Source organism: Eubalaena glacialis, chromosome 2 (assembly GCF_028564815.1).
Source record: "Eubalaena glacialis isolate mEubGla1 chromosome 2, mEubGla1.1.hap2.+ XY, whole genome shotgun sequence".
Classification (NCBI taxonomy): domain Eukaryota; kingdom Metazoa; phylum Chordata; class Mammalia; order Artiodactyla; family Balaenidae; genus Eubalaena; species Eubalaena glacialis.
In genome coordinates this window covers 9,032,051-9,055,866 of record NC_083717.1, presented here as the reverse complement: position 1 = coordinate 9,055,866, position 23,816 = coordinate 9,032,051, and the positions used below count along the sequence as shown (strand labels likewise).

The 23,816-nt window shown below is 45.6% G+C and overlaps 2 protein-coding genes across 2 annotated transcripts in view; one reads left to right on the top strand and one right to left on the bottom strand.

Moving 5' to 3' along the window:
• MCM10 (minichromosome maintenance 10 replication initiation factor) overlaps positions 1 to 1,502 on the top strand; it is a 32,211-nt gene extending 30,709 nt beyond the window's left edge. Inside the window, exons 18-19 of the mRNA XM_061178492.1 lie at positions 1,215 to 1,257; positions 1,344 to 1,502. Of these exons, the coding sequence (XP_061034475.1) occupies positions 1,215 to 1,257; positions 1,344 to 1,427 (127 nt within the window). The 3' untranslated portion in view covers positions 1,428 to 1,502. The remainder of the gene's footprint in view (positions 1 to 1,214; positions 1,258 to 1,343) is intronic.
• Positions 1,503 to 13,516: 12,014 nt separating this feature from the next.
• On the bottom strand, positions 13,517 to 22,559 carry UCMA (upper zone of growth plate and cartilage matrix associated). The gene is made up of 5 exons (XM_061181574.1): positions 22,502 to 22,559; positions 22,114 to 22,179; positions 21,934 to 22,029; positions 18,366 to 18,464; positions 13,517 to 13,614 (listed from the first exon to the last, which is right to left on the bottom strand). Exons 1-5 carry the CDS (start codon positions 22,557 to 22,559, stop codon positions 13,517 to 13,519), a joined length of 417 nt encoding a protein of 138 aa, XP_061037557.1.
• Between the last annotated feature and the right edge of the window lie 1,257 nt (positions 22,560 to 23,816).

Here is a 23,816-nt window from a genome sequence, read left to right as displayed (position 1 = left end):
AGGTGGCACTGTTATTTTTGTTAACGTCTGCTTTCTCTGGTCTCTCTCTTGTCAATTCTTGATCTCAAGCAGAAAAGGGCAAACTGTTTCTGTAAAAGGCAGATAGTAAATATATTAGGCAGGCACTGTGGTTTGTTTTACCGCTCTTGTGGCAGCCATAGGTGATGCTCAAACAAGGAGGCTTGGCTGTGTTCAGCAAAACCTCACGAAAACTGTGGCAGGCTGGATTTGGCCCTTGTGTTATAATTTCCAACCCCTGACAGTAAGCTGTGCGTAATATCATCACTGATCTGGTCGTAGGCCACGAAAGTCTCTCAGTAGACGTTCAGCTGGGGAAGGTGGTGGAGAGGCTCGGCGCTAAGTCCTCTGGCAGCTGATGCTCAGGGCGGGAGTGGAGTCTAAGCCAGATGGGGAGGAAGGATGAGGCTGGTGGGGTGGCCCCTGCGGCCCAGACCCTCTCAGATCCAAAGCTGCTGGGAGACATAGTCCCATGGCTTCACTATATTTCTTTTCTGTTTCTCTCTCTCTTCTCCAGAGTAAACTTTATAGACAGTGAGCTTTCCCCATAGCATCCGAATGCCTCCTCAGGGTTGGATTCACCTACCATGTTAAAAAGTGAGAATGAGAGTCTCCAGGCCCTTTGAGTGAAGAGAGTGAAAATTTTTGGGTTATGAAAAGATTTCCTTCCTGTTTTGTTGGTTTCACACCAAATTTAACATTGACCTTTAAATGGAAAATCAAGATATCACTGTCTTCCCTGTTCTTACTACTGAAAAAGCGGGGGGAGGATTGTTCAAACCAGAAGGAAGAGTAATCCTTTCTTATCACAGCCTTTTAGTTCCAGAACAGGAGAAAGGGGCAAGCCATAGGCTGCACGTAGCTATAGGCTGGCTTCCTCAATCCAAGGGTCTTCCCAGTGACCAGCACTAGAAACTAAGCTTGCACTCATCACCTATAGCATGTGTAGCCCTGTTATACTACCATTTGAAATTCCTTCTCTGAAGTATCTAGCTTATTGCAGAGTTGAAGACCATTTCTCAAATCACTGGAGTATTTTCAGTAGCAAAAGAGCATAGCCTGGAATATGAATGTCACCTTGATCAGCTTCTGCTTAAATGGGGAAGATCTTCCCCCAAGTGCAGGGAGCACTGTTATCTTCTTGTGTATGGGCCCATAACCTCACTGCTGAGTCAATCCCATCTTTTCTGTTTCAGTAATTGTGGCCTCTTCAAGTGGGAACGGGACGGAATGTTAAAGGTACGTCATCTGCAAGGTGATGGGTTTTAGTGACCCATGCAAATAATATTGACCCATTTCTTATTAAACTATTTTTATTTTTCTAGGAAAAGACAGGTCCAAAGATAGGAGGAGAAACCCTGTTACCAAGAGGAGAAGAACATTCCAAATTCCTGAATAGCCTTAAATAGCCCCGACTTCAAACAGGTACCCACAGCCTACATTGCTTCTTGTGGTTCTGGAAAAGCAAGAGTATTGGCTCTGAATTGCCCGTGTTCCTGATTGACACAGTCAGAACGAATACTTGCTAAGCCTACAACTTTGCCTCCTTCCTCGGTTGTGTTGGTTTAACATCAAATTTAACATTGACCTTTAAGTGGAAATTCAGGGTATCATTGTCTTCCCTGTTCTCAGTACTGATGGCAGAATTCACACAGTTTTTATGCCCCAAACTGGAAGGTAGATAGAGAGTTGTGTTTCTTTCTCTTGGGTTGTAGAGAATGCAGTGTCGCTTCTTAATCACAATAAGGTTCTGGTATTTATATGGACACCCAGAGACAAAAGAATGAATTTAGCTCAGGTAACCTGCCTAACTTCTGGGCTTCAGTTTCCTCATATGTAAAATGAGGAAGGTTGGACTAAATGATCTTGAAATGTGTCTGAGCACTCAAAGTCTAAAAATAATATGATGTTTTGCCATCTAGAAAATTATGACCGTCGCCCTTGATATAGTCTTGCTGTATTGATATTAAAAGCCGGGTTCCTTCTGTTGATTCTACTGTTACCTCTATTTTGTTCTTGGAAATCAAGTCACCGACCCACTTGGCATTTCAATTCATATCTATATGGTCTCTGTGCTGTTACAATATCGTGGAGCTCTGTAATGGAAATGCCTAAAATCTCATCATTTTAAAATGTGGCTTTATTTAAATATGGCTTAAAGAAAGTGAAACCTCTAACCAAAACAAACATAAAATTTGAGAAGCCATGAAGCCCAATTGGAAAACAGAAACATCCCACAAGGAGAATCCTCTGGAGTTTGGGATTTGCAGATATGCTTTATCATACACGTTAAGAATTCTAGGTCGGGGATCACTGCATGATGCAGGGTGAGGGGCAGCCTGGGACTTGTGGTTACGCCCGAGTCTCAGCCCTTCCGCTCGCTAGTTCTGTGACCTCAGCCGAGGTGCCCATCCTCACTTTCCCTGTCTGCAAAACGAAGGTGATGATGTCTCGGTGGCGCGGACTCATGTGAGATGGCGCGTATGCGCAAGGGCTCAGTAGGTGCGGCTTTTGTTACGCTTCCCAGGTAAGAGCACAGAGACCCGAGAAAGCAGGCCCTGAAAGGAGAGTTTGGTTGCGGGTCAGGGAGGTGGTGTCGCAGGTGAGGCTGGAGAAGGAGGCGGTGGCAGACCTTGAACTTTGCAGTGCCTCCTTGGCTGTGGTGAGGACATGGGTCTTGGTCCTGTGTGTGCTGGGACCCACGAGAGGGTTTTCAGCAGGGGCTTCTGTAATACCACTCAGCTGCTGCGTGGAGAATGAGGCGGGGGCAGGGGTGCTAAAGGCAGAACAATGCTGGCAGATCGCAGCACTTGAGGGAAAGGAACGGCGGCCTGAACGGAAGGGTGACGATGGAGGTGGACAGTGGTGGATGGCCTTAAAGGAACAGGCAGATTGTGCTGGAGAGGGAGGCCAGGGTAGCGTTCCGGGTTAGGGAACTAACTGCATGGATGTTGAGAGGAAACTCTGAAGAGGTGGGAGACAGACAGCCCAGACGTTCAGATGCACCAGGCTTCCCACCCAAGGGAGATCAAGGCGGCGACAGGAAGCAACTCTGGGGCAGCTTGGGCCACAGGGCAAGACCCATACTGTCTGAGGTTCCCCCAGAGGTTGCTAAGGGCACGTGGGAATGTGGACTGTAGCCACCATTTTGTACAAACATTAGGTGCTCAATATGCTTCTAAAGAAATAGCAATTTTATGAGGACCAAGGGCCAGAAGAATGCGGTCAGCATTCCAGATAAGGCAGGATGGGGTTTCACTGGGTCAGCTCCATCTTGTCCTTCAGCCAACTCAGAGGCACCCAGAATGTCTTGGGTCTTTGCCCTGAACCAGCCCAGGCTTTGGGGTCACCGTCAGGAATCGGTATATGACTCTGGCAGAGTGACCGGCAGAAGAGTAGATGGGGAGATGAATGTTACTCATGGAAGACCCTTTCCAGGTCGTTCCTCAAACACAGCACAGTATTTATGGGTGAAATGATAAAAATGTCGAGGATTGGCTTTCACAGCAAAATAAAGGGATGGAAGGCAGCAACGGGGGTTTCGGTGAACCAAAAGTGGCTGAGTTACTAATTGTTAAAGCCGGGTCGTGGGTGCGTGGAGACTAGCGCTCATCTCTATATTGTCACTTATGTTGTAAGATGTCATGATGAAAAGGAAAAAAACAAGATAAGCAGCTTGAGCTTGCTTTCTCTGTGACGCCTGCCCAGTGTCCCTGGGAGCAGTCGACGCTCCTTCCTCCAGGTTGTTGCTGTATTTTGAATGTTGCTGTGGCAGGGAACTTATTGTAATGGGTTTGTTTATCCGTGTCACCTGCTAGCTTGTATATTTTAGTGTGGTTCAATTTCCAGGTGCCAAACACAGTGCTGCCCTACTGGTGCTCAGTGAATGTTGGGTGGGTGGAGGGATTTTACAAACTGTGAATACAAGGAACTTAATGTTTTCTGAATTGTTCAAACAAACAAACAAAAAAATAGAAGTATAGGTCAAACCTCACGCAGGTTACCACCAGAAAATTCCATTTAGGAGAGTCCTCTGCCTGGGCGACCTGATTTTCCAAATACCATTTGACCCAAGTGAATGCCACTTAAAGATTGGGTCAATTGGTAGGATTATTATATTGGGATTTAAACTGTAGCTAGGAATAATTTAGGTTTCCCCCAAGATGGTATTATAGTAGGGACATAAGGTGGTTGTGAGAGATGGTTGATTTAGGTTTCCGAGAGCCAGAAATAAATTTCACACGCCTTAGGTTTCATCAGCGTCTGCCCTCTGTGCGTAGAAGGTGCTGTGTCTGACGCCTGTGTTCCCCCTAAGGTCACATCCTTATAGCTATATCTTTAGGAGTATTTCACTTTCCAGGAGGTGTGTGTGTGGTTTTTTTCTTTAATTTTTAACAGAGAAAATGTTTAAGTTTCAAAAAGAACCAAAAGCACTTGAAATTCTGATATTTTTGATGGCTCATTTTGAGTAGATGTGTTTGTCCCATAAACCTAAAAGAGAGCTATGGATCTGAAGTAGGTCACAACTGAGCAGCTGCCTGGACACTGAACGCCAGGTTGCCCTTTGAGGAGCCCCTTCCTATGTAAGAAACTTGTTCTTGTTTGAACCAAGGGTGTTGTGAGAGTCCAGATTCACTTGTATATTGTGTATGAGTCATGTAGTAACATTCTTATAAAGGTTGATGGGTGAGCTGAACCTAGATGCCCTCTGTTTTTAAATTTGATTTTTACATTTTAAATAATTAAAAATATAAGTGAATTACTTCTCAGTTACTCTAGGTGTTGGGGGGCTTCCACTGGGGTTGCCTTGTGTATGTGTGTGTGTTTTGTTAGAATATTCAGGGATGGGAAGGGATGGGTGGGCTGGAGGGGGCACTTACTTGTTTGCATTGAAAATATGATTCATCGTGAGGCCAGTCTTTAATCCTACCACCTTCTTTATCAATGCGTATTAAATGCTTTCATATAAATCCAAAATGTGTGTTTTTTTCTTATGCTGTCTTTGGCAATGTAGAGATTATTGTATAATCACGGGCCATCAGAAGAGAGTAAGCACACGGTGGTCTAAGTTAGTACACAAAAACTGGCCATGTCCTTCGTGGTTGATCACAATGTTCTGATCTTTACAATAGATTTTTTTTTTTTCTATGCCTTTTTCCTTTCCTTTCTTTTTTGGTTTATTTTATTTATTTATTTATTTGGCCGTGCCACAGGGCTTGCAGTATCTCAGTTCCCCGACCAGGGATTGAAACTGGGCCACGGCACTGAAAGCCTGGAATCCTAACCAGTAGGCCACCAGGGAATTCCCTATGCCTTTTTCTGTTTAGAGGAATTAAGTGGCTTTTTAAAGAAAATCATCTTTCTCTTGAGTTTTGTTAAACTATACTTTCCCTTTCCAAACAACAAAAGGAAAACTGAACTAATGTAGATAACAATGATCCAGAATAGCAAATAAGAAGCTTCTGAATGATTGGTGTGGAATTGTCCCCAAAGGGAACTTAAAACATTTAAAGTTTCCACTTTTAAAAATTTCCCAGTTTTCAACTTTTAAAAACATTACAAGTTGATATATAGCTAAGTTGACAGGCAGTGATTGAACGATTGGGTTCTTGTGTAAAAGTTGATGATAGAAGTAAAGCTTGATGTTTATAAGAGATTAATGTGTCTGACAACATTAATTTTTTAAAATCAGGAGACTAAGTCTGTTTGCCTAAGTTGTCACTGCTAGCAGCCCATCAGAGCCTCTGCTCTTACAGGTAAAACAGACATCTCAGGGGCCATGAGGAGAGATTTGGAAACAGCACCGCTCAAAAGAAGGATGACTGGCCCCCAAAATGAAATTCTGTATTTGCCAATATTGAAGGAAGAAACGGTGATATATCTAAAGAAAATAACAGAGAGGCACAAAAAGTGGAAGAAATCAGTTGGCATAAGTCGACAGCAGTTTGTGAAAAAGCTGTGGGATTTTAGAAAATTAAAGAAAGACAAGAATGTAGCCACACAGCTGAACTCTCCAGATCAAAATGGGGAAGAGGCCTGCCATGTCCTGCACAGTCAGACCATGTATCCAGTAAAATTGACCTGCATTTTGGAGAAAAGCAGGACATCAGTAATCGAGGTGGTGAAAACTCAAAGCCATTTCACCGAAGAAAGGAAGAAAGAACTAGAAATATATAGAGAGTGGATTTTTGTTATTCACAGTAATTATGTTTCATAAAGTCACCAGCTGAACTAGCAGATACCCAATCACTGCTCCTAGAGGAAATATAGGCTTAGGTTCCCTTGAGCCTCTGGTCACGTCTTCTTCACTGGATCAATACATAGCCTTGTATTATATGTGTTTCTGTTTAAAGACACCTTATTTAATATGTATCGTCGATTCATTAACATGGAACTCACAGCCGACAGCAGTGTATCTCCTAATGGAACAAAGCTGATCTCAGCACATGCTTTTTCTCCAGAGGGTGCATCCCAGCCTTCTTGCCCTCAGGAACACTTAAGCACTATGCCTGTGGGCCATTTTCAGCAGCAAAAGTACACCAAAGGAGCACAAAAATGTGATGAACGTGGCATGAAAAGGACATCTTTTTACAGCATCAGAGCTGAAACCAGCAAAAGTTGTTGCTTTGTTCTACCTCAGCTGAGAACAACTTAGATTTCTCGTTGGTCTGCACATGTGCATGTCCTTAAGTGACCACAAAAACACCACATGTATTGCTTTTGGAGTTATAAATTTTAGCAGTTAGGTGAATTTGGAAAAACATGGAATCCACAAATAATGAGGAGCAACTGTGTAATATTTCCCAAAACAGGGCCAGATCGGGAGTGTCCCCATTTTGCAGATTAGAAAATTAAATGATTTGAAAATATGGGAAGAAACCAGGATTGCAATCAAGTCTGTGGTAATGTTGCTTGAGCAGAGACTTCTCTATTGGTATTTTTTTAAGTCAACTTTATTAAGGGCTAAATTTCACACAGCAAAAGGCACACATCTTAAGTGTACAGTTTGGTAAATTTTGATGAATTTATACATCCACATGACCACCACCACAAGCAAGATAGAGAACATTCCCACCACCCCAAAAAGTTGCCTCTGCCACTTCCCAGTCAGGCCACATGCCCTGGTCCCCTCCATCACTGATCTGTTTACAATCTGTTTAGATCTGTCTTTCCTAGAGTTTCATATAAAGGGAATCATACTGAGTGTACTCTTATACTTCACGCAGCATCTTTTGAAATAAATCCATGTTATTGCCTGTGTCTGTAGTTCATTTTTTATTGTTGAGTATTTCAACTGTATGGATATGTCACTATTTATTCACCTGTAGATGGAAATTTGGGTTGGCTTGTTTCCAGTTTGGGGCTGTTATGAATAAAGCCATTAGCAATATTCAGGTATAAGTCTTTCTATGGATATGTTTTTGTTTCTCTTAGGTAAATACCTAGGAGTGGGATTTCTGGTAAGTATGTTTAGCTTTATAAGAAACTGCTAAACTGTTTTCCAAAGTGGTCTTTTACATACCCACTAATGATGCATGAGAGTTCCATTTGCTCCACATCCTCACCAATACTTGGTATTGTCAGTCTTTTCAATTTTAGCCATTCTGATGGGTGTATGGTGGTATCTCGTTGTGGTTTTAATTTGCATTTCCCTCATAACATCTTTTCCTGTGCAATTGGCCATTTGTATATCTTTTTTGGTGATGTATCTGTTTACTTATTTACTGGGTTGTGTTGTAAGAATTCTTTCTGTGTTCTGGATACAAGTGCTTTTTGTGGATATACGTATGCTGAATATTTTCTCCCAATTTGTGGCTTGCCTTTTCATTTCTTTTAACAGTGTCTTTCAAAGAGCATTTTTGTCATTTTGGTGGAGCCCATTTTATCACTTTATGGTTCATGTGTTTTGTATTCTAGCTAAGAAATCTTTACCTGCCTTAAGATCACAAAGATTTTCTTATAGAATTTTTTAATATAGTTTTAGCTTTTACTATTAAATCTATGATCCATTTCAGATTAATTTCTGTATAAGCTGTGAGGTAAGGGTTGTGGGTCATTGTTTTCCAAACGGACATTTAGTTGTTACGGCACCACTCAGTGAAAAGATTATAATTTCCTCATTGGATTATTTTCACTCCTTTGTCAAAAATCAGTTGACCATACATTTTGGGATCTACTTCTGGACTTAGTTCTGTTAAATTAATCTGTATTTCATTCCTTATGCCAGTACCATTCTCTTAATTACCATAGCTATATAATAAGTCTTGGAATCGGGTAGTATTAGTTCTCCGGCTTTGTTCTTTTTAAAATTTGTTTTGGCAATTCTAGGTCCTTTGCGTTTTGGTGTAAATTTTTGAATCAGCTTATTAATTTCTACCCCAAAAACCCTGCTGAAATTTTTATTAGGATTGTGTTTAATCTTTAATATTAAGATTTTGTATCTATGAATATGTCTCTCCATTTATTTGGGTCTTCTTTAATTTTCTCAGCAACGTTTAGTGGTTTCAGTATACAGATCGTATATATATTTTGTCTTTATTTTTCAATAGTTTTGATGGTGTCATAAACGGTATATTTTTCCATTTTAATTTCCAATTATTATTCTGCATACATGCTAGTATACAGAGATACAGTGCATATTTGTCTATTGGCCTTGTGTTCTGGGACCATGCCAACTTACCTACTAGTATAGCAGCATTTTTATACATTTCTTAGGATTTTCATATGGGATCTTGTTGCCTGAGAAGTTTTAACATTTCATTTCCTGTTTTTATGACTTTTTTTCTTGTTCCCAGTGTGAGGAGGAAAGCATTTTCCTTCACCATTAAGTATCAAGAAAGTATTTTGAGTAAGGTTGGAAAAGATCTCTAAATAATGGTGTGGGTTTTTGTTTGTCTTCTCTTATATTCCCTGGAGTGATGTTATCAATTGAGCATTAGTGGGCTTAACCTTGAGAGGAGGAAGTGGATTCAAGTCCTGGGCTAAGTACATTTTCAGGTGGTGATGCTGACTTTATTACATAATTATTAATCATGCCAAAACAAAAGTAGTGTCCAATTGTGTGTCATTTGTACACTTTGAGTTAAAGGTACAAGAAAAGCTGTCTTCACTGACTTACTAAAGGAATGTACTATTCTCTTTTTTTCAACAGTGATTTCAAGGGACCAATCTAATGGTATATTTGGGTTTTTTATCATCTAAATCCGCTTACAAAATACAAAATATCTTGCACCTTGCTACTACAATTCTGTGCTGGATACATGATAAACAACCAAACATGAGCTAATAAAATCATACTCGAAGGCTCCCGGACCTCACTGCCTCATATTAATGACGTTGTCATTTTATTTAGAAAGTTTTTAATTTGGGAGCCTACACACTAAATCATTCAGGCTCACTAGTGTGTTATTTGAAACTCATTATTACAGGGTCTAAATTAATGAGAAATTATCTAGAAAAATATTTTTCACTTTCGCTTTATGTATTAAATCAGTGTTCTTTTCAGTCATGTCCCCTCAAATATCGCCGTTCCCATAGGAAGCTTTTTCTTTAAGAAGGCTTTATGAAAACTGCTTAACTGTAAATTAACTATACAGATTTTCAGTGGTAGAAAATTAGTTTAATATGTAAAGTAGGCATCACTGGTCAAAAATGAATTTTAAAGTTTAAAAATAAAAATGGAAAAGAAGTATAGCTGGATACTTAGTTGTGCACAGGTCACTTGAAGGATGCTCAAGACTTGGGGATGATGGCTTTCTTTGGGAGACAGGGAAACGATACTGAATTCTTTTTTGTCCTGTGAAAAATTTAAATCATGTGTATACATTACCTATGCACAATATTTTTAATTAAAAAAATCAGAATAACGTGGAAAGTGGACAAAACTTTTTTTAAAGTGGTAGTACACTGTAAGATCACAGAGTATACCAGTTACAATTGTGAACTAGAATATCTGTACTTAACCAATTTGCTTTTGGACAAATCCCTTGAGAACTTTTAAATTATGAAAAACTTGCCAAAGAATTAGAACGTAATGGTTGAAAAGGAATTAGAAATGAATTTTCCCAACTAAATTTTTTTAAAAAGCATATGACACTTTTTAAAAAAAATTTTTAAATCATTCTGGCTCTCAGGCAAATTACCACCTCCTTCCAGAAATCTAAGTAAACAAAGGCACATGATGATAAGTTACAAAATCTCCCCTGGAGCACACACACTCTCAAAAAAATAAAAGAAGAAGGTGAAGGAGAAAATAAAATGGCAACATACAAAATTAGTGGAAAAAAATAATGAGTTTTCACCAATTCATCGTTTGACAAAATTTGTTTTCAACCACTTACTTGGAACCCCTAAAGGACTTGGGGATGGTAAGGAAAGAACAGAGAAGAGTTAGTTAGAAGAATGTCCCAAAGGCCACCCTTTTGACAAAGCCTGTCTCTGAAAATATAGATCCTCCGTTACTAATTCCTATGAAATTCAGCTACCCAGATTCCAGTCATGTTTCCTTTGGCATCCTTCTCCCTACCCAGGAAATGGCTGCAACTGGTTCTGAGTGAAGGAATTCTAAAACCCTGAGGTATAATGGGGCCCTTGTTAAGGATGGGGTAGAAAGAGGTAATAGAATTCTTCTTTCTGCCAGAATTCTTTATCTAGAGCTGACATGCCAAGCCTGGCTCTTGAACAAACAAGGAAAGGCTGTTTTTCTTTTAAACCGGCCACTCACCCAGACCATTCTTGGTATTTGACATCTGTATGGCCCCAGCGTTCCCTCCTGTGTAAGCAGCAGGCTTTTTGAGCCAGGAGGCTGCAGAGTATGGCCTTGAGTCAGACTCCATCGGCTGCCGTGCCCCTGGTTCCCGGCCCTCCTGTCAGAAGGCGTTGGGTGTGTGATTGTCACCATAGGAGCCAGACTGTGGCTCCTTTGTTTCCTGGCTGAGGTGAGAGAGCAGTGCTTTGCCTTTTCTCTGTTGTACGTCTGGGTGTGTGAAAACACATGCACACCCTCGTCAGTTGGGGTTACCAACCTAAAGGGTCAGGGGCTGGATCTTCTGGCTTGGCATCTGGCTCCTGGTCAACCAAGAGGGCGTTTCATGTGGGTAGAGCACAGGCCCACTTGGATCGCTGGCCCAGCAGCTGGCAGCCCTGACTCAGGACCTGAGCTAGCAGTCAGCAGAACTTGCACCTGCCCCGTGACAACCCTGTCTCTCGCTTCCCTGAGTAACCGAGCTGAGGAGAGGCACTGCGGCTCCTACATGCCTGTAGCAAGAATTTCCCATCTGTGCGTGTGGCCGGGTGCCATGAGGAGCCCCACCCCCGAGAGCACAGGCCCTGGACCAGGGGGTCTGTCCGGCCCGTTTGCTAAGGCTCCCTGTTCTGCTCTTTTCAAGGGTACGGTAGGAAGCAGGTGGGATGCGTGCGTGAGGCTCCTGCCCTGTAGTTCAGAGAGGACCATCTCTGACCTGTGTTCCCCTTAAGCTGACTGATTTCTCCAGTGTAGACCAGAGATTGCAGAGATGGAGGACAAATAGCAGAACTCCCTTTTGGTCTGTTCAGCTTTACGCTCCGAAACTTTGGAATACTCATTCCTCCCAAATAATTTCAGTCTCATCAGCTAATAAGAAAAAACAGTAATGAAATATTGAGGCATCTGCAGAGTTTTTATTTCATGCCAGTTCCTTCCACTGCTATCGCCTTCTCATTTGAAGCTTCTGGTACTTGCAGTGAGAGCTGTGGGGAGCAGTGGGCTTCCTGAAGAGCCTGTCTGTTGAAGACAGGCCCAAAGGCGGGGGGTGGCCAGTGGGAAAATGTGGATCGTGTAGGTGGGGTGTTCACTGATAGCCTGGTTTCAGATAAAGTGCTGGCTCTACATGAGGTGGTTTGGAATGTGCATAATTGCTTGATCACTAAATGTTTTTAAAGATTTTATCCCAGTCTTTTAAAAAATTACTTTGCATTCATTGCACAGTGTCCAGATCTAATTAATTGTTCCACCTCTGGTGGGGTATTTTACTACAGTTGAACAGCTTTTCTTCAAAACAAAGTTGCCCTTTACTGTTCTGGAAACCCAGCCTCCAAAGCAGGCTGGACCAGCCAGCCTGGGACCCAAGTCACGGGGGAAGCACAGGGCCCAGGAGCGGGGCAGGGAGATGGCCAGGAGTGGGTGCTTATTCTTCATCCAGAGTCCGCTTTATCTTCGAGAGCTGACCCCACAGAGGTGCCCACTTAGGTTGTTCTTGAGTTTTCTGTGTTCTTAGTGTGGGATTCCTGAAGGTAGTTGGGAGCAAGGCTGGAAGTAGCCTAGTGCAGAGTCTGGGGCAGGAAGGCAGAGCCCTTGGGACAGAAGAAATGGCACTGCTATGGGCTGAATTGTTTCCCCAAAAAGATATGCGGAAGTCTAACCCCTGAGACCTGTGAGTGTTGACCTTATTTAGAAATAGGGTCTTTGCAGATGTAATCAAGTTAGTGAGGCTGGTAGGGTGGGCCCTTAACTCAATGACTGTTGTCCTTATAAGAAGAGACACAGAAACACAGAGGGGAGAGTGTGTGGAGACATGGGGAGAAAAGTCCGAGTTACAGTGAAGACAGAGACTGGAGTGACGATGCCACAAGCCAGGGAACAGCTGAGCCCCCAGAAGCTGGAAGAGGCAAGGGAGGACCCTCACCTGGAGCCTTAGGAGGGAGTGTGGCCCTGCCCACACCTTGATTTCAGACTTCTAACCTCCAGAACTGTGAGAGAATAGATGTTCATTGTTTTAAGCCTCCCAGTTCTGGCACTTTGTTATGGCAGCTCTAGCAAACTAATACTATGAAGAAAAAGGAGATGATACTAAAACTAAACCTTATCTGCTGTCTCGTTTTGGTTACAGCTGGCCTTGCTCTTACCCTGGCCTCTGAGTGATGCCATTAAGAACCACCGTTGAACCTTAAGACTTTTTTCAGAGACATGAGAAGTACCTGGGCTTACAGAATGGTTTTTCCCAAACAGTTGCATTAGCAGGTCCCTTCCAGTCACGTGACTGCTGAGACAGGCTGCGGAAATAGTGAGCAGTGCTCCTGAGTCCAAGCTTCCCGACACCCACGTCGGTGAGAGTCCCAGTGTCACCTGGGAGGGACCAGCTGGTGCCGCTCAGTGTGAGATTCAAGAAGACGGTACAGAGTGTTGACTCAGCGTTTTTATTCAGAAACTATAAGCAGACACGTGATCTTTTCTCTCTGCTGTGATTCTTTCATTGTTCTCTGGGCCAGGAGTCTCACTGTGGGAACCATAGCGAAGCAGTGGGAAACCACCATGGGGTGATGCCAGGAGGCCCCACAGGCCTTGGCTCACCTCAGAAATTCACCTGCCCAGAAGCGCAAGCCTGGGCATTTCCGTCCACGAGAACAGAAGGCCCCAGGCTGAGGCCCTGGGAAGGGGCCTATTTGTATGCAAAAGAGGTGCCCGAATACCGAGGGTGGGCGGGTGTGTCAAGTGCCATCTTCTGGGTGCATCCGGCTGAGGTCAGATATGGTGGCGGTTGTAGAGATAAGATGGGTACAGGCCGTCATTATGCCACTGGCGCCACTGCTCGATGGCCTCCCGGCTTCTCTCTTCATGTTCTGGGGATGAGAGATGAAGTCGTCATGTGAGGATGGAGGGCTCTGATCTGGGGGCAGCCACCGAGTCCACCCAAAGCCCCCCCCCCGCCTGTGACATGTGACATGAACCACTGTGCCTGCGTGCATGGGTGACAGACAGAATGTCCCAGCTGGAAGGGCCTGAGAGGACGCCGAATCTAAAGGCCTCGTTTTAATACAGATCAGACCCAGATAGGTGAGCATCACAGAGCTGATTGCCAAGAGTGCGGAGACCGGGGTCCTGCATTCAGTTCAGTGCTCCTTCCCTGTACAGCCAGCGAAGGGGGGAGAGCCGCGTGCAGAAACTGGCCCAGAGACACACCAACTAAGACAGAATCCAAAATCGCAGCAGCAGAAAAATAGACTGCAAACCATACTGTTGAAAAACTCACGGAAATGATTGTCAACATCGAGTGATGGGATTATGAGTAAGGTGTTCCTTCTTACTGTTTCTTAGCTTTAAAAATAAAGTTATGTTTTTAAAGCTAACTGGGGAAAGGGGTGGATGAAGCAAGTGCAGGAAGATCTTGATAATCCCTGATTCTGGGTGATGGTTATATGAGGGTTTGTTATACTATATACTTTTCCATGTATTTGAAATGTTTCATAGTAAAGACTAAAAAGAGCAGAAGGGAGTTTTTAATGAGTAAGAAAGTCCTGATTTTTCTGTCTTTGATAAGACATGTTTCTGAATAACGTCTTTGTGAAGCTATAGAATTAGGCTCCTGATGCCAATTCAAGAGTGTCTGTCACTCACTGTTAGGTACCATTAAAGCACGAGCAGATATCCCAAGGCTATCGGTGTGTAAAAAGCATCCTCAAAAAGTTAAACAGAATTACCATTAACCCAACCTTTCTTAAAATAAGAATAGATGAATAGATAAAATGTGAGATGATAGATAGATAGATAGATAGATAGGAATGTATAGATATGTCTGTATGTATTATTCAGCAATAAAAAGGAATGAAGTTCTGATATGTGCTATAACATGAATGAGCCTTGAAACATGCTAAGTGAAATACACCAGACACAAAAGGACAAATATTGTGTGATTTCTCTTCTGTGAAATATGTAGTATAGGCAAATTCGTATGGATAGAGAATATATTAGAGGTTTCCAGGGGCTGTGGGGAGAGAGGAGTTAATGCATAATGGGTACAAAGTTTGTTTGAGGTGACAGAAGGGGTTTGGAAATAAATAATGGTGATGGTTGTGAATGTACTAAATGCCACTGAATTGTACACTTAAAAATAGGTAAGGTGGCAAATTTTATGTTCTAGATATTTTACCACAATTTTTTTTTGAGTATTTGGAGAAAACGTTGAGAGGATAGAAAGTTAATAGAAGATAATAGCAAGGATTCAAAACTCAAAATGTCTTCCTTGCCTGTTTTCTCAAATGTGGGCTTCACCAAAAAGCCTGTGACCCTGACTTGGTGCTAGTGACACGCATCCTCTGTGGGATTGGGCAAACAGGAAAGCCTGGTGGCTTCAGGATGTGGAGGAAGTGGGTGTCCCCGTGGTCCTTAGCACCTGTGAGAGCCAGGTGCCTGCAACAGGAAGGGCCCTTGTGACCACGGGGTGTTCAGGCGCCATGTCTGCTGGGTATGTTTCCTTCTATGTGAGCTTGGGGTCGGCGCTACCCTGGGTGCTGAGAATCCTCTTAGGGACTTGGTGCCTCAGAGACAACCTGGAGCTCAGAGTCAGGCCAGGCTGTTAGCCTTGGGCCATTCACACCTTTCTCAGGCCACGTAGAGCAGCTACCCTTGGCCAATCTTGAGAGCATGATTTTGACATAGAAGTTGATTTTTTCTTCCCAGGTCATGCCGAACTCTTCTTAGACCATTTCATTTAGACAAAGGGAAGGTCTCCCTGGTAAAGACCCAAGGCCTGGACACTGTAGCCTTCGTGTAGGGACCACTTGTGGCCAGGCGTCATGCAGCCAGCCTGGAATGGCCTGACCCGGGCTTCCAGCTTTGAAGGTGGAAGCAGATCTGGCCTACCACGTAGGCCTTAGAAGTGGGAGTTCAACACTGTTTATCCTGGAGCTTTTGGAGGCAGAACTCAGTTATTTTTGCCTTGAAGTTGGTGGTTTTGAGTAGAGTTACAAGCTGGAGCCACAACAGAGCCGAGTGAGGCTCTAACCACCCCCCCCCCCACTTCCCCAGACAAGGGCCAGTGTCCTGGGGGGGTTGGTAGAGGGACCTTTGACTAAGGTGGGGTTTTCAGGCCCTCAGCAAGGTCACTGGTGTCCAGAAAGCTCCCTTCAGACCACCTGCCTAAAATTCCTCCACTGGAAACCCAAGTCCTTCCCGTCACCCGTGGTATCTCTCAGCATTCGCTTTTATGCAGCAAGCACCTCGGGGAGAGAGTGATCATCCGCTGCTCTCCAGTATTCTGAGAATAGGTGACGTTGTCAATCAAGAGAGCTAACCGAACCCGGGGTCCTGACCGACGGGGAATGTGGGCGCCTCAGAGAAGGGCTCTGAGCGCTGCTCCCGGTGGAGGTTTCCGGCAACCTGGCCTCTGTGCATGGTCTGTTCCAGGGCAGAGGCAAGGGAAGGGGGGAAGCTGAAGTGAGCTTCACCTTTGTCAGCGTTTACCCTCGGCCAGGCTGGGCCCCCTGCACCTCTTTGCCTCTCCTTCTTTCATCAAGCTCGGGGCGGGGGCAACCCCCACTGAGCCGCTCTGCATTACCCCCTCCTTCCCTCCATCCTCGTGGGCCAATCCTTGGATTGAAGAACCTCTCCAAGACTTCTACGCATTTGGTCTTCCTTGGGTACAAAAACATGGGCTTTGCTGGCAAACTCGCCTTCGTTTAAATCCTTCACTACCTACGTCACCTTGGTTATTCATGTATCCTTTCTAAGCCTGAGTTTTTAAAACTGTAAAATGGAAATTGTAAGACCTGAGATGCTGGTCGTGAGGATCACGTGGTTCCGTACAGTGTCTGGCAGGGCACGTGCTCAGCCCGTGACAGCGGCTGCTGTCAGTACAGTCCCTGAAGGCCTGTGCCCTGCCCTGCAGCTTCTTCCTCTACGGGCAAGGCCTGAGGCCCCTGACCTTAGTCTCCTCAGCCCGTGACAGCGGCTGCTGTCACTACAGTCCCGGAAGGCCTGTGCCCTGCCCTGCAGCCTCTTCCTCTGTGGGCAAGGCCTGAGGCCCCTGACCTTAGTCCCCTCTGGCTTTGGTGGAGGACCTGGCATCCCTCAGGTGCCTAACCCCTCATCCTAATCCATCATGGGAGGGAAAACAGTGAATGTTTTTCATCCAGATGCTAGGGATTTGGACCTGAAACATTTAAAAATGCACAAAATAAAATGCTGCTATTAATACTATGAGTTAAAAAAAAAAAAAACACACTGAAGGAATTTTAGAGGCCACATTCTCATTTTTTAAATGCTTCTCCCCAAATGCTTCTCTCCAAGCTGTCCACCAAGGTAAACAAATCTTTAACAGAAGTATTTGCCTCTGAATTACAACAGTCTGAGCTTTCCCCAGGATGTTTGATTCACTGGAATCCTGCCCAGCACCTGTCTGCAGGGCTCAGCCAGGTGCCACCCACAAGGCCATGGGCATGGCCTGCAGCCCCCTGATACCTGGTGATGGTGTCCTTTCCACTAAGAGGTGCCCTAAGGGCATATTACCTCCCAAATCCACCAGAGCAAGCAAGCGAGGGGTTGACAACTTGGGAACTGAAATTGCAGACTCTCTCTAACAAAGGTCACCTTAACTGGGGTCTTATGTCCAAGCTCACCTGCATCCAGGAACTTACTCGGAAGCATTTCAATCTTGAAGTTTTGGAAGAGACCAAAAAAGGAATAAAAACACACATTGGCCTGCCTGGTCTGATCCCTATTACCTGTTCTGTGGATTTTTTGCTATAGGTGACCCTTGAGGGCACTTAATAGATACCAAGTTGAATCCCATCCCCCATGGGAGGCTGGGGTTCAAAGGCAGAGCCTCCCTCCCCCTCTACCCTCCCCCACACCCAGAGGCCTGGTTGAAACCAGCATTCCTGGGGGGCGGCTGGAGCCCTGTCTCCCAAGGCCAGAGGGTGGGGATGAGGTGTGCTGACTGTCTGGTGAGAGACACAGAGGCAAAGGTCAAGGCTTTGCAAACAAGATGCTCGGGAACACGCAAACCCCGCAGAAACTTGCTCTGGGTGAGGGGAGCCGGCCCGTGGGCTGTAGATGTTGACGCTGGAGGTGGGGAGGATACAGAGCGGGGCCCCGTGACCGGAGCCTTCTCAGTTCACTTGTCCTGGTTTGCTTCCACTGGTCACCCGGTGCTGATGATAATAACTAGGTAAATGAAGGCCTCGGTTTTCCAGGATGGGCAGTTCCTAGAGCCACGACATTGATGGAAATCCAAGGCCCTTGAAAGTGAGTTTGAAATCCTCCCAACTCAACTCTAACGGGAACTAAGCCACGAGTGCAGGTGCTAAGACAGAACACACCCAAGTAGGAGGAGAAAATACGATCAACCAAAAACTCCCCCAGCCCCACAGTCTCCAAGCCAGTGGTGATCTGTCCTCTTCCATTTCTTCTCAAGTTCTGTAGCCACTTTTGTGACTTTCTCCCTTTTTTTCCAAGACTCCCATAGATATGAATTGAAAGTAGAGCTCCTCTTACCTCCCTCCTCTAGTTAAAATTTAGGGATAAGTACAGGCAAATCACATGGTTCTCCTGCAAAGCTCCACTTCCCCGAAGTCACTGGCTGACGAGCTCTTACCATTGTTTTGCTCCTCCACGAAGTTCTCAAACTCGTTCCTTTGTTCCTCGTGATGTTCTCTCCGTAGCTCGTCCGCCTGCAGCTTCAGCCTGTTCTCCGCTGGGGGAGGGGAAGAGGCGAGAGTTGCCCCCAAGAATAGGGGCAGCCACACGCATTTAGGGGGACACCAATCATTCTTCCTGAGAAACTTAATCAGGTGCAAAAGGGGCTGTTTGTGAGGGGGTAAGAGTGGAGCTTCACTGAAATGGTTCACTCCTGACACAGACTTTAAAACCTGAGGGACCTGGGGGAGCGTCCCATCCAACTGCCTCATTTTGTGAGTGAGAGGACAGACCCCCAAAAGGTGAAGCCATTTAGCTCCAGGTGTAAAATGAATGGTGTATCCAAGCATGCTGGGCCTCTTAGAAGCTAGGAATTTGATGATAGAAATGAATTCTATGAGGGAATAATCCAACTTAATTTCACATTAATTAACCTGCAAGTCCATTCAGCATCTTTGCGCTCCTGTCATGGCCAGAATATATGCTAAGCACTGGGATTAAAAAGTCAAGTAAGAAAGATTCTGTCCCTCTGCCTAGGAGGGCTGTAATCCACTTAAGGAGAAAGATATGAAAATAAATTACACCCAGATTTTGGCTGCTGTGATAGAAATCGCCACGGGGCGTAATGATGGCTGTGGTCGAGGGAATCTAAGATGATCCTGATATTCATGCCCTTAGGTGATTCTCTCCCCTTGTGTGGATTGGCCTAGTGGCTCACTTCTAATGGGCAAAATATGACAGAAGTGATGGGATATGACTTCTGAGATTAGGTTACAAACAAGACTGGCTTCCGTCTTGGGTTCGTCGGTCTGTCTATCTATCTATCTATCTATCTATCTATCTATCTATCTATCTATCTATCTATCTATCTATCTCTCACTTTTGCTCTTGCTCGGAGGGAAGCCAGCTGCCATGTTGTAAGCTGTCCTGTGGAGAGGCCCACTCATGGCAGGAACTGGTGTCCTTGACCAGTAGTCAGCAGGACTTGAGGCTTGCCAACAGCCATGTGCGTGAGCTTGAAAGCAAATCTTCTCTCAATCAATCAGGCCTTGAAATGAATGCAGCCCAAGCCAATACCTTGACTACAGCCCATAGAGACCCTGAGCCTGAGGCCACCAGCTAAGCTGGGCCTAGACCCCAGAAACTGAGACAATAAATGTTTGTTGTTTTAAGCTGCTAAATTTGGGGCACAGCAGTAGGTAACTAGTACAGGATATGGGGTGATCAGGTAAACTCCCTGATGATGACAATACCAACCTCAGGTATCCCTTAGTTTGTGAGGCAATGCATTCCAGTAAAGTTGGCTGTAAACTTTTTTATGAGGAGTCCCAGTTTCACATTATAAAGCTGAAGGTACACCTCTGGTTGGAGAAATACCCCCAGTGATAACTGAAAACTGTCACTGAGAACACGTAAACATTCCTTGGCTGTTGAACATGAAGCTCACCAGAGGGAACCTTACCTGAGCTACCAGGTCACAGCTCACCAGCAGGTGCAGCTGTCCCTCATCTGCTCTAATGTAGCCCCCTCAAAAAACCTCTCTAGATTTTAGATTTTTCAATGTAAAATAAGTTTCTAGGTTCATCCATTTCTGCCCTCACACCTTTACATCTTTAGTCTGGCAGAAGCTTAGAGATAGGAATTGCCTGTTTTCTGGTTCCAGATTCAAGTTTATCAAAGTGTTGCCTGCCTTTACTGAACCTCAGACATAATTGGGCATTGTTCTACCCATCACCGGAGTTGACCAGGTAACAGCAGATTAACTCAGGTGTATCCTAAGTGTTCACCAGGCTGTCCTGGGTTCCCACGACTGAAACCCCGAGCTTCCAGAGCTTCCAACCCGGGTGACAGATCTCTGGCTTAATCATGCATCTCATTGTTCTGAATCCACTTAGAGAATGGAAACTATTTGCCTCTTAAATTCATGCACGTTCCCTGCTGGGAGTCTGCCAAAAGGTTGCTTCTCATTTCCGTCAAGAACTGCCCAAACTCCATCATCAGTCTTTAAAGTGTTTCTTGACATTTGCTAACCTTTAAATCCCAAATTGTGTGAGGCCTGGAGATTTTCCCAGTGTGGTTGTACTTCTCCACTTAAAAAAAAAAAAAGGGAATTTCATCTCCAAGCATTTTCATCTCACTTCTTGCCCATCATTTGAAAACAGTCCTGTTATTTTCACTGAGCAAGTTACCTTGCTGAGTGTGCTGAGAGGCACAAAGAGTTTATTCAGACAGACACATAAGTAATGAATCAAGCCTTGGACTCAGAGTCTGTCAGAGCTGAGTCCTTGGAAGAATCTAGTTCAAGGACAGAAAACTCAAATCCCTTCAAGGGTCGGCAGGTCATGGAAATGAGGGTCTCTGCCAAGCAGGGGATACCAGGACCTACTTCAGGCTGAGAAGGAGACATACTTCCGAGCTCAAAAGCCTCCCAAATGCATTGGAAGTGAAGACGTCTAAAAACACTGCTGGCAGATGTAGAGAATGGACTTGAGGACACAGGGAGGGGGAAGGGGAAGCTGGGACAAAGTGAGAGAGTGGCATGGACATATATACACTACCAAATGTAAAATAGATAGCTGGTGGGAAGCAGCCGCATAGCACAGGGAGATCAGCTCTGTGCTTTGTGACCACCTAGAGGGGTGGGATAGGGAGGGTGGGAGGGAGGGAGACGCAAGAGGGAGGAGATATGGGGATATATGTGTATGTATAGCTGATTCACTTTGTTATACAGCAGAAACTAACACACCGTTGTAAAGCAATTATACTCCAATAAGATGTTTAAAAAAAGAAACTAGGAAAAAAAAAACAAAACAAAAAACCACTGCTGGCTGAACACCCCTCTTTCAGGGGCTTATAAATAAGGAAATGGGCCCAGGGAGAAGAAGTGGTCAAGGCCACTTAGCAGGAAAGCTGTCACCAAACCCACATTTCCAGTTCCCGGTCCCGTGTGCCCTCTTCCCTGCTTACAGCGCTGCTCTCTTGCCTGTAGGGTACACCATGAATTACCCGGAAAGCACACACTGAGCTATTGTGTCCCTTCTCCACCGAATAGATATTTTCCCCTTAACATTTTTTTTTGGGGGGCCTCGCTACGCGGCATGCAGGATCTTAGTTCCCCGACCAGGGATGGAACCCATGCCCCCTGCAGTGGAAGCAGGGAGTCTTAACTGCTGGACCACCAGGGAAGTGCCCCCGGCCCCCGACCCTACCATTTTTAACTTTCAGAAATTGAGATGCAATTCATCACTTAAGTGCATTCAGTGTGGCCCTATCCTCTTTGCTTCTTACCCCAACAGCATAGCCAATCAAAGACTGACCTACAAAAAAAAATAAAATAAAATAAAAAAAAAAAAGACTGACCTACAGTCGAGGGAACGTGATGTAACTTCTAATTCAGAGCTGCAACCACTGAGACCCAAGGGCCTAGTTTGAGCCCTTGGTCTCTGGCGGTCCCCGCAGCCCGGCTGACTGTGGGAGAGAGAAGGAACACGAGGCAAGAGCAGAAGGCAGGCCACCAGCATCCTTACCATTGACCTTTGCTCGGGATCTGAGGGACCGCTTGCCTCGCTTCTTGAGGAAATTCAAGGCATCTGATTCCTGCATGAAAATCTTCTCTTCCACGCCTGAAACCCGAGAGAAGCCGGTCACAACCGGCACATGCTCACCAGGGCTACCTCGGGAGCCCCCTGGGTGGCCCTGGCACTCACCTTCCTGCACCTCTTGTCCTGCCAACCGCCTGGTGCCCACCGACACAGCTGTCCCCTCCCGCAGGACTGTGGGACGAGAGCACAGCGTGAGGGCTGACGCACCCCAAGAGGAGCTCTTACCCTGAGCCAGGACAGGGCAGTCCTTCCCAGGGCTGTGACTTGCCCTGGAGACCTGGATGCCTCAAATACCAGCCACAGAGCCTACTTCCCCAAGAAACCACCAGGCGTGCTGGTTTCTCTGTACTGCATTGTGTTATACACACAGACACATACACACAAACACACACACACAGGTACAGCCTTCTTAACAGTAGGTACCCCCTCTACCTGGGCCACCTGAGCAGCCTCACCTAACACCAAGTCCATCCTGGAGCCTCCCCATACTCACTGGACAGGAGCACAACGGCCGAGAGACAGGAGATCAGGAACAGCTGTCTCCAGGCCATCTTTGGAAAGCCCGAGGCTCTGTCTGGGAACTACAAACAGAGAGGGTTCTACAGATCCTGAGGCTGCCAGGTCCTCACTTCTGTGTCAGGCAGATCAGGAGGGAGAGAGAGAGGCAGGAGGCTGGGATGCCACTGGGGCGGGGGGGGGGGGCAGGGAGTGGGAGGGGTCCCGGCCGCGACTTCCATTGGCTGCTCCTGCCAGAGCACCGGAGTTGTTTTTGGCACCTTGCAAACCACACAGAAGCAGAGTCTGTCATCGGAGCCTCAGCCAGGACAGTTCTGAAGTGGCCTTTCCAAGATCCGCACCCAAGGAGTTGCCGTTGGAATGCCCAGCCTCAGAGTCAGGATTCCAAAGACCAAGGGCAGATTTCAAAGAGCCCCTGGCATCTGCTTCAGGGGAGGTGGGGACTCTAGTCCTGGAAGCTGAAGCATGTGGGGAGGGAGGGGGGGCTCAATGGGGGACTTTGACTCAGCTGTCAGGCCAGCAGGGACTGTAAAGGCTGGAAGACCCCCCCTTAGGGTGACTCTGGCCTGGACACGTGGGCCATTCTGACAGTAGCCCCCGACTTGACCCCAGCTGATGCTCACTGTCAAGCAAAGCACAGACCCCTTGGCCTGGGGTCCCAGAGCCCTTTCCAGACGTCGAGAAAGAGAGGCAGTCAGCCTTCCACGGGGGAGGGGAGGAACACAGTGTGTAAAGAGCCCCTCCTCTGGGCACACTGCTCAACGGTGCACCCCGTGTAGGGGAGGAAGTGCATTCCCAGAAACGGGGATGCTGCTGGAATCCAAGCCCTACGGGGCCATCAGAGCCCAGTCCCTTAAGAGCTTTGTTCTTGACACTGTCATTTATTTTGAACCATCCAAAGAGTTGCCTTTGGGCATTGTTTAGAATCGTCCTAATAGTGACCATCCCTAGACCCACCCACATAAAGCTCCCCTTTCATTAGACACGTGTAGTAACATCCCACATGTACTTGGACCATTGGCAGGAAAAGAATGTTAATAGCAGAAAAATAAGCAAGACACAGCAAACAAAATAAATGGACTGTTTTCCAGTGGAGGGAAGTGCGACTGACATCTGCCAGCTCTTGGTGGCTGTGAACACACAGAGGGCTCCCCTTCAACACTGGCTGACCTCACTTAACCAGGTGCGGGTGGGTTCTGCAAGATCAACCCAGAGGACACATCAGCAAGGATTCATCTGTCAGGTTGACTAGCTGTCACCTGAAAGAGGGAAGGGCCACGAGACAGAGCGAT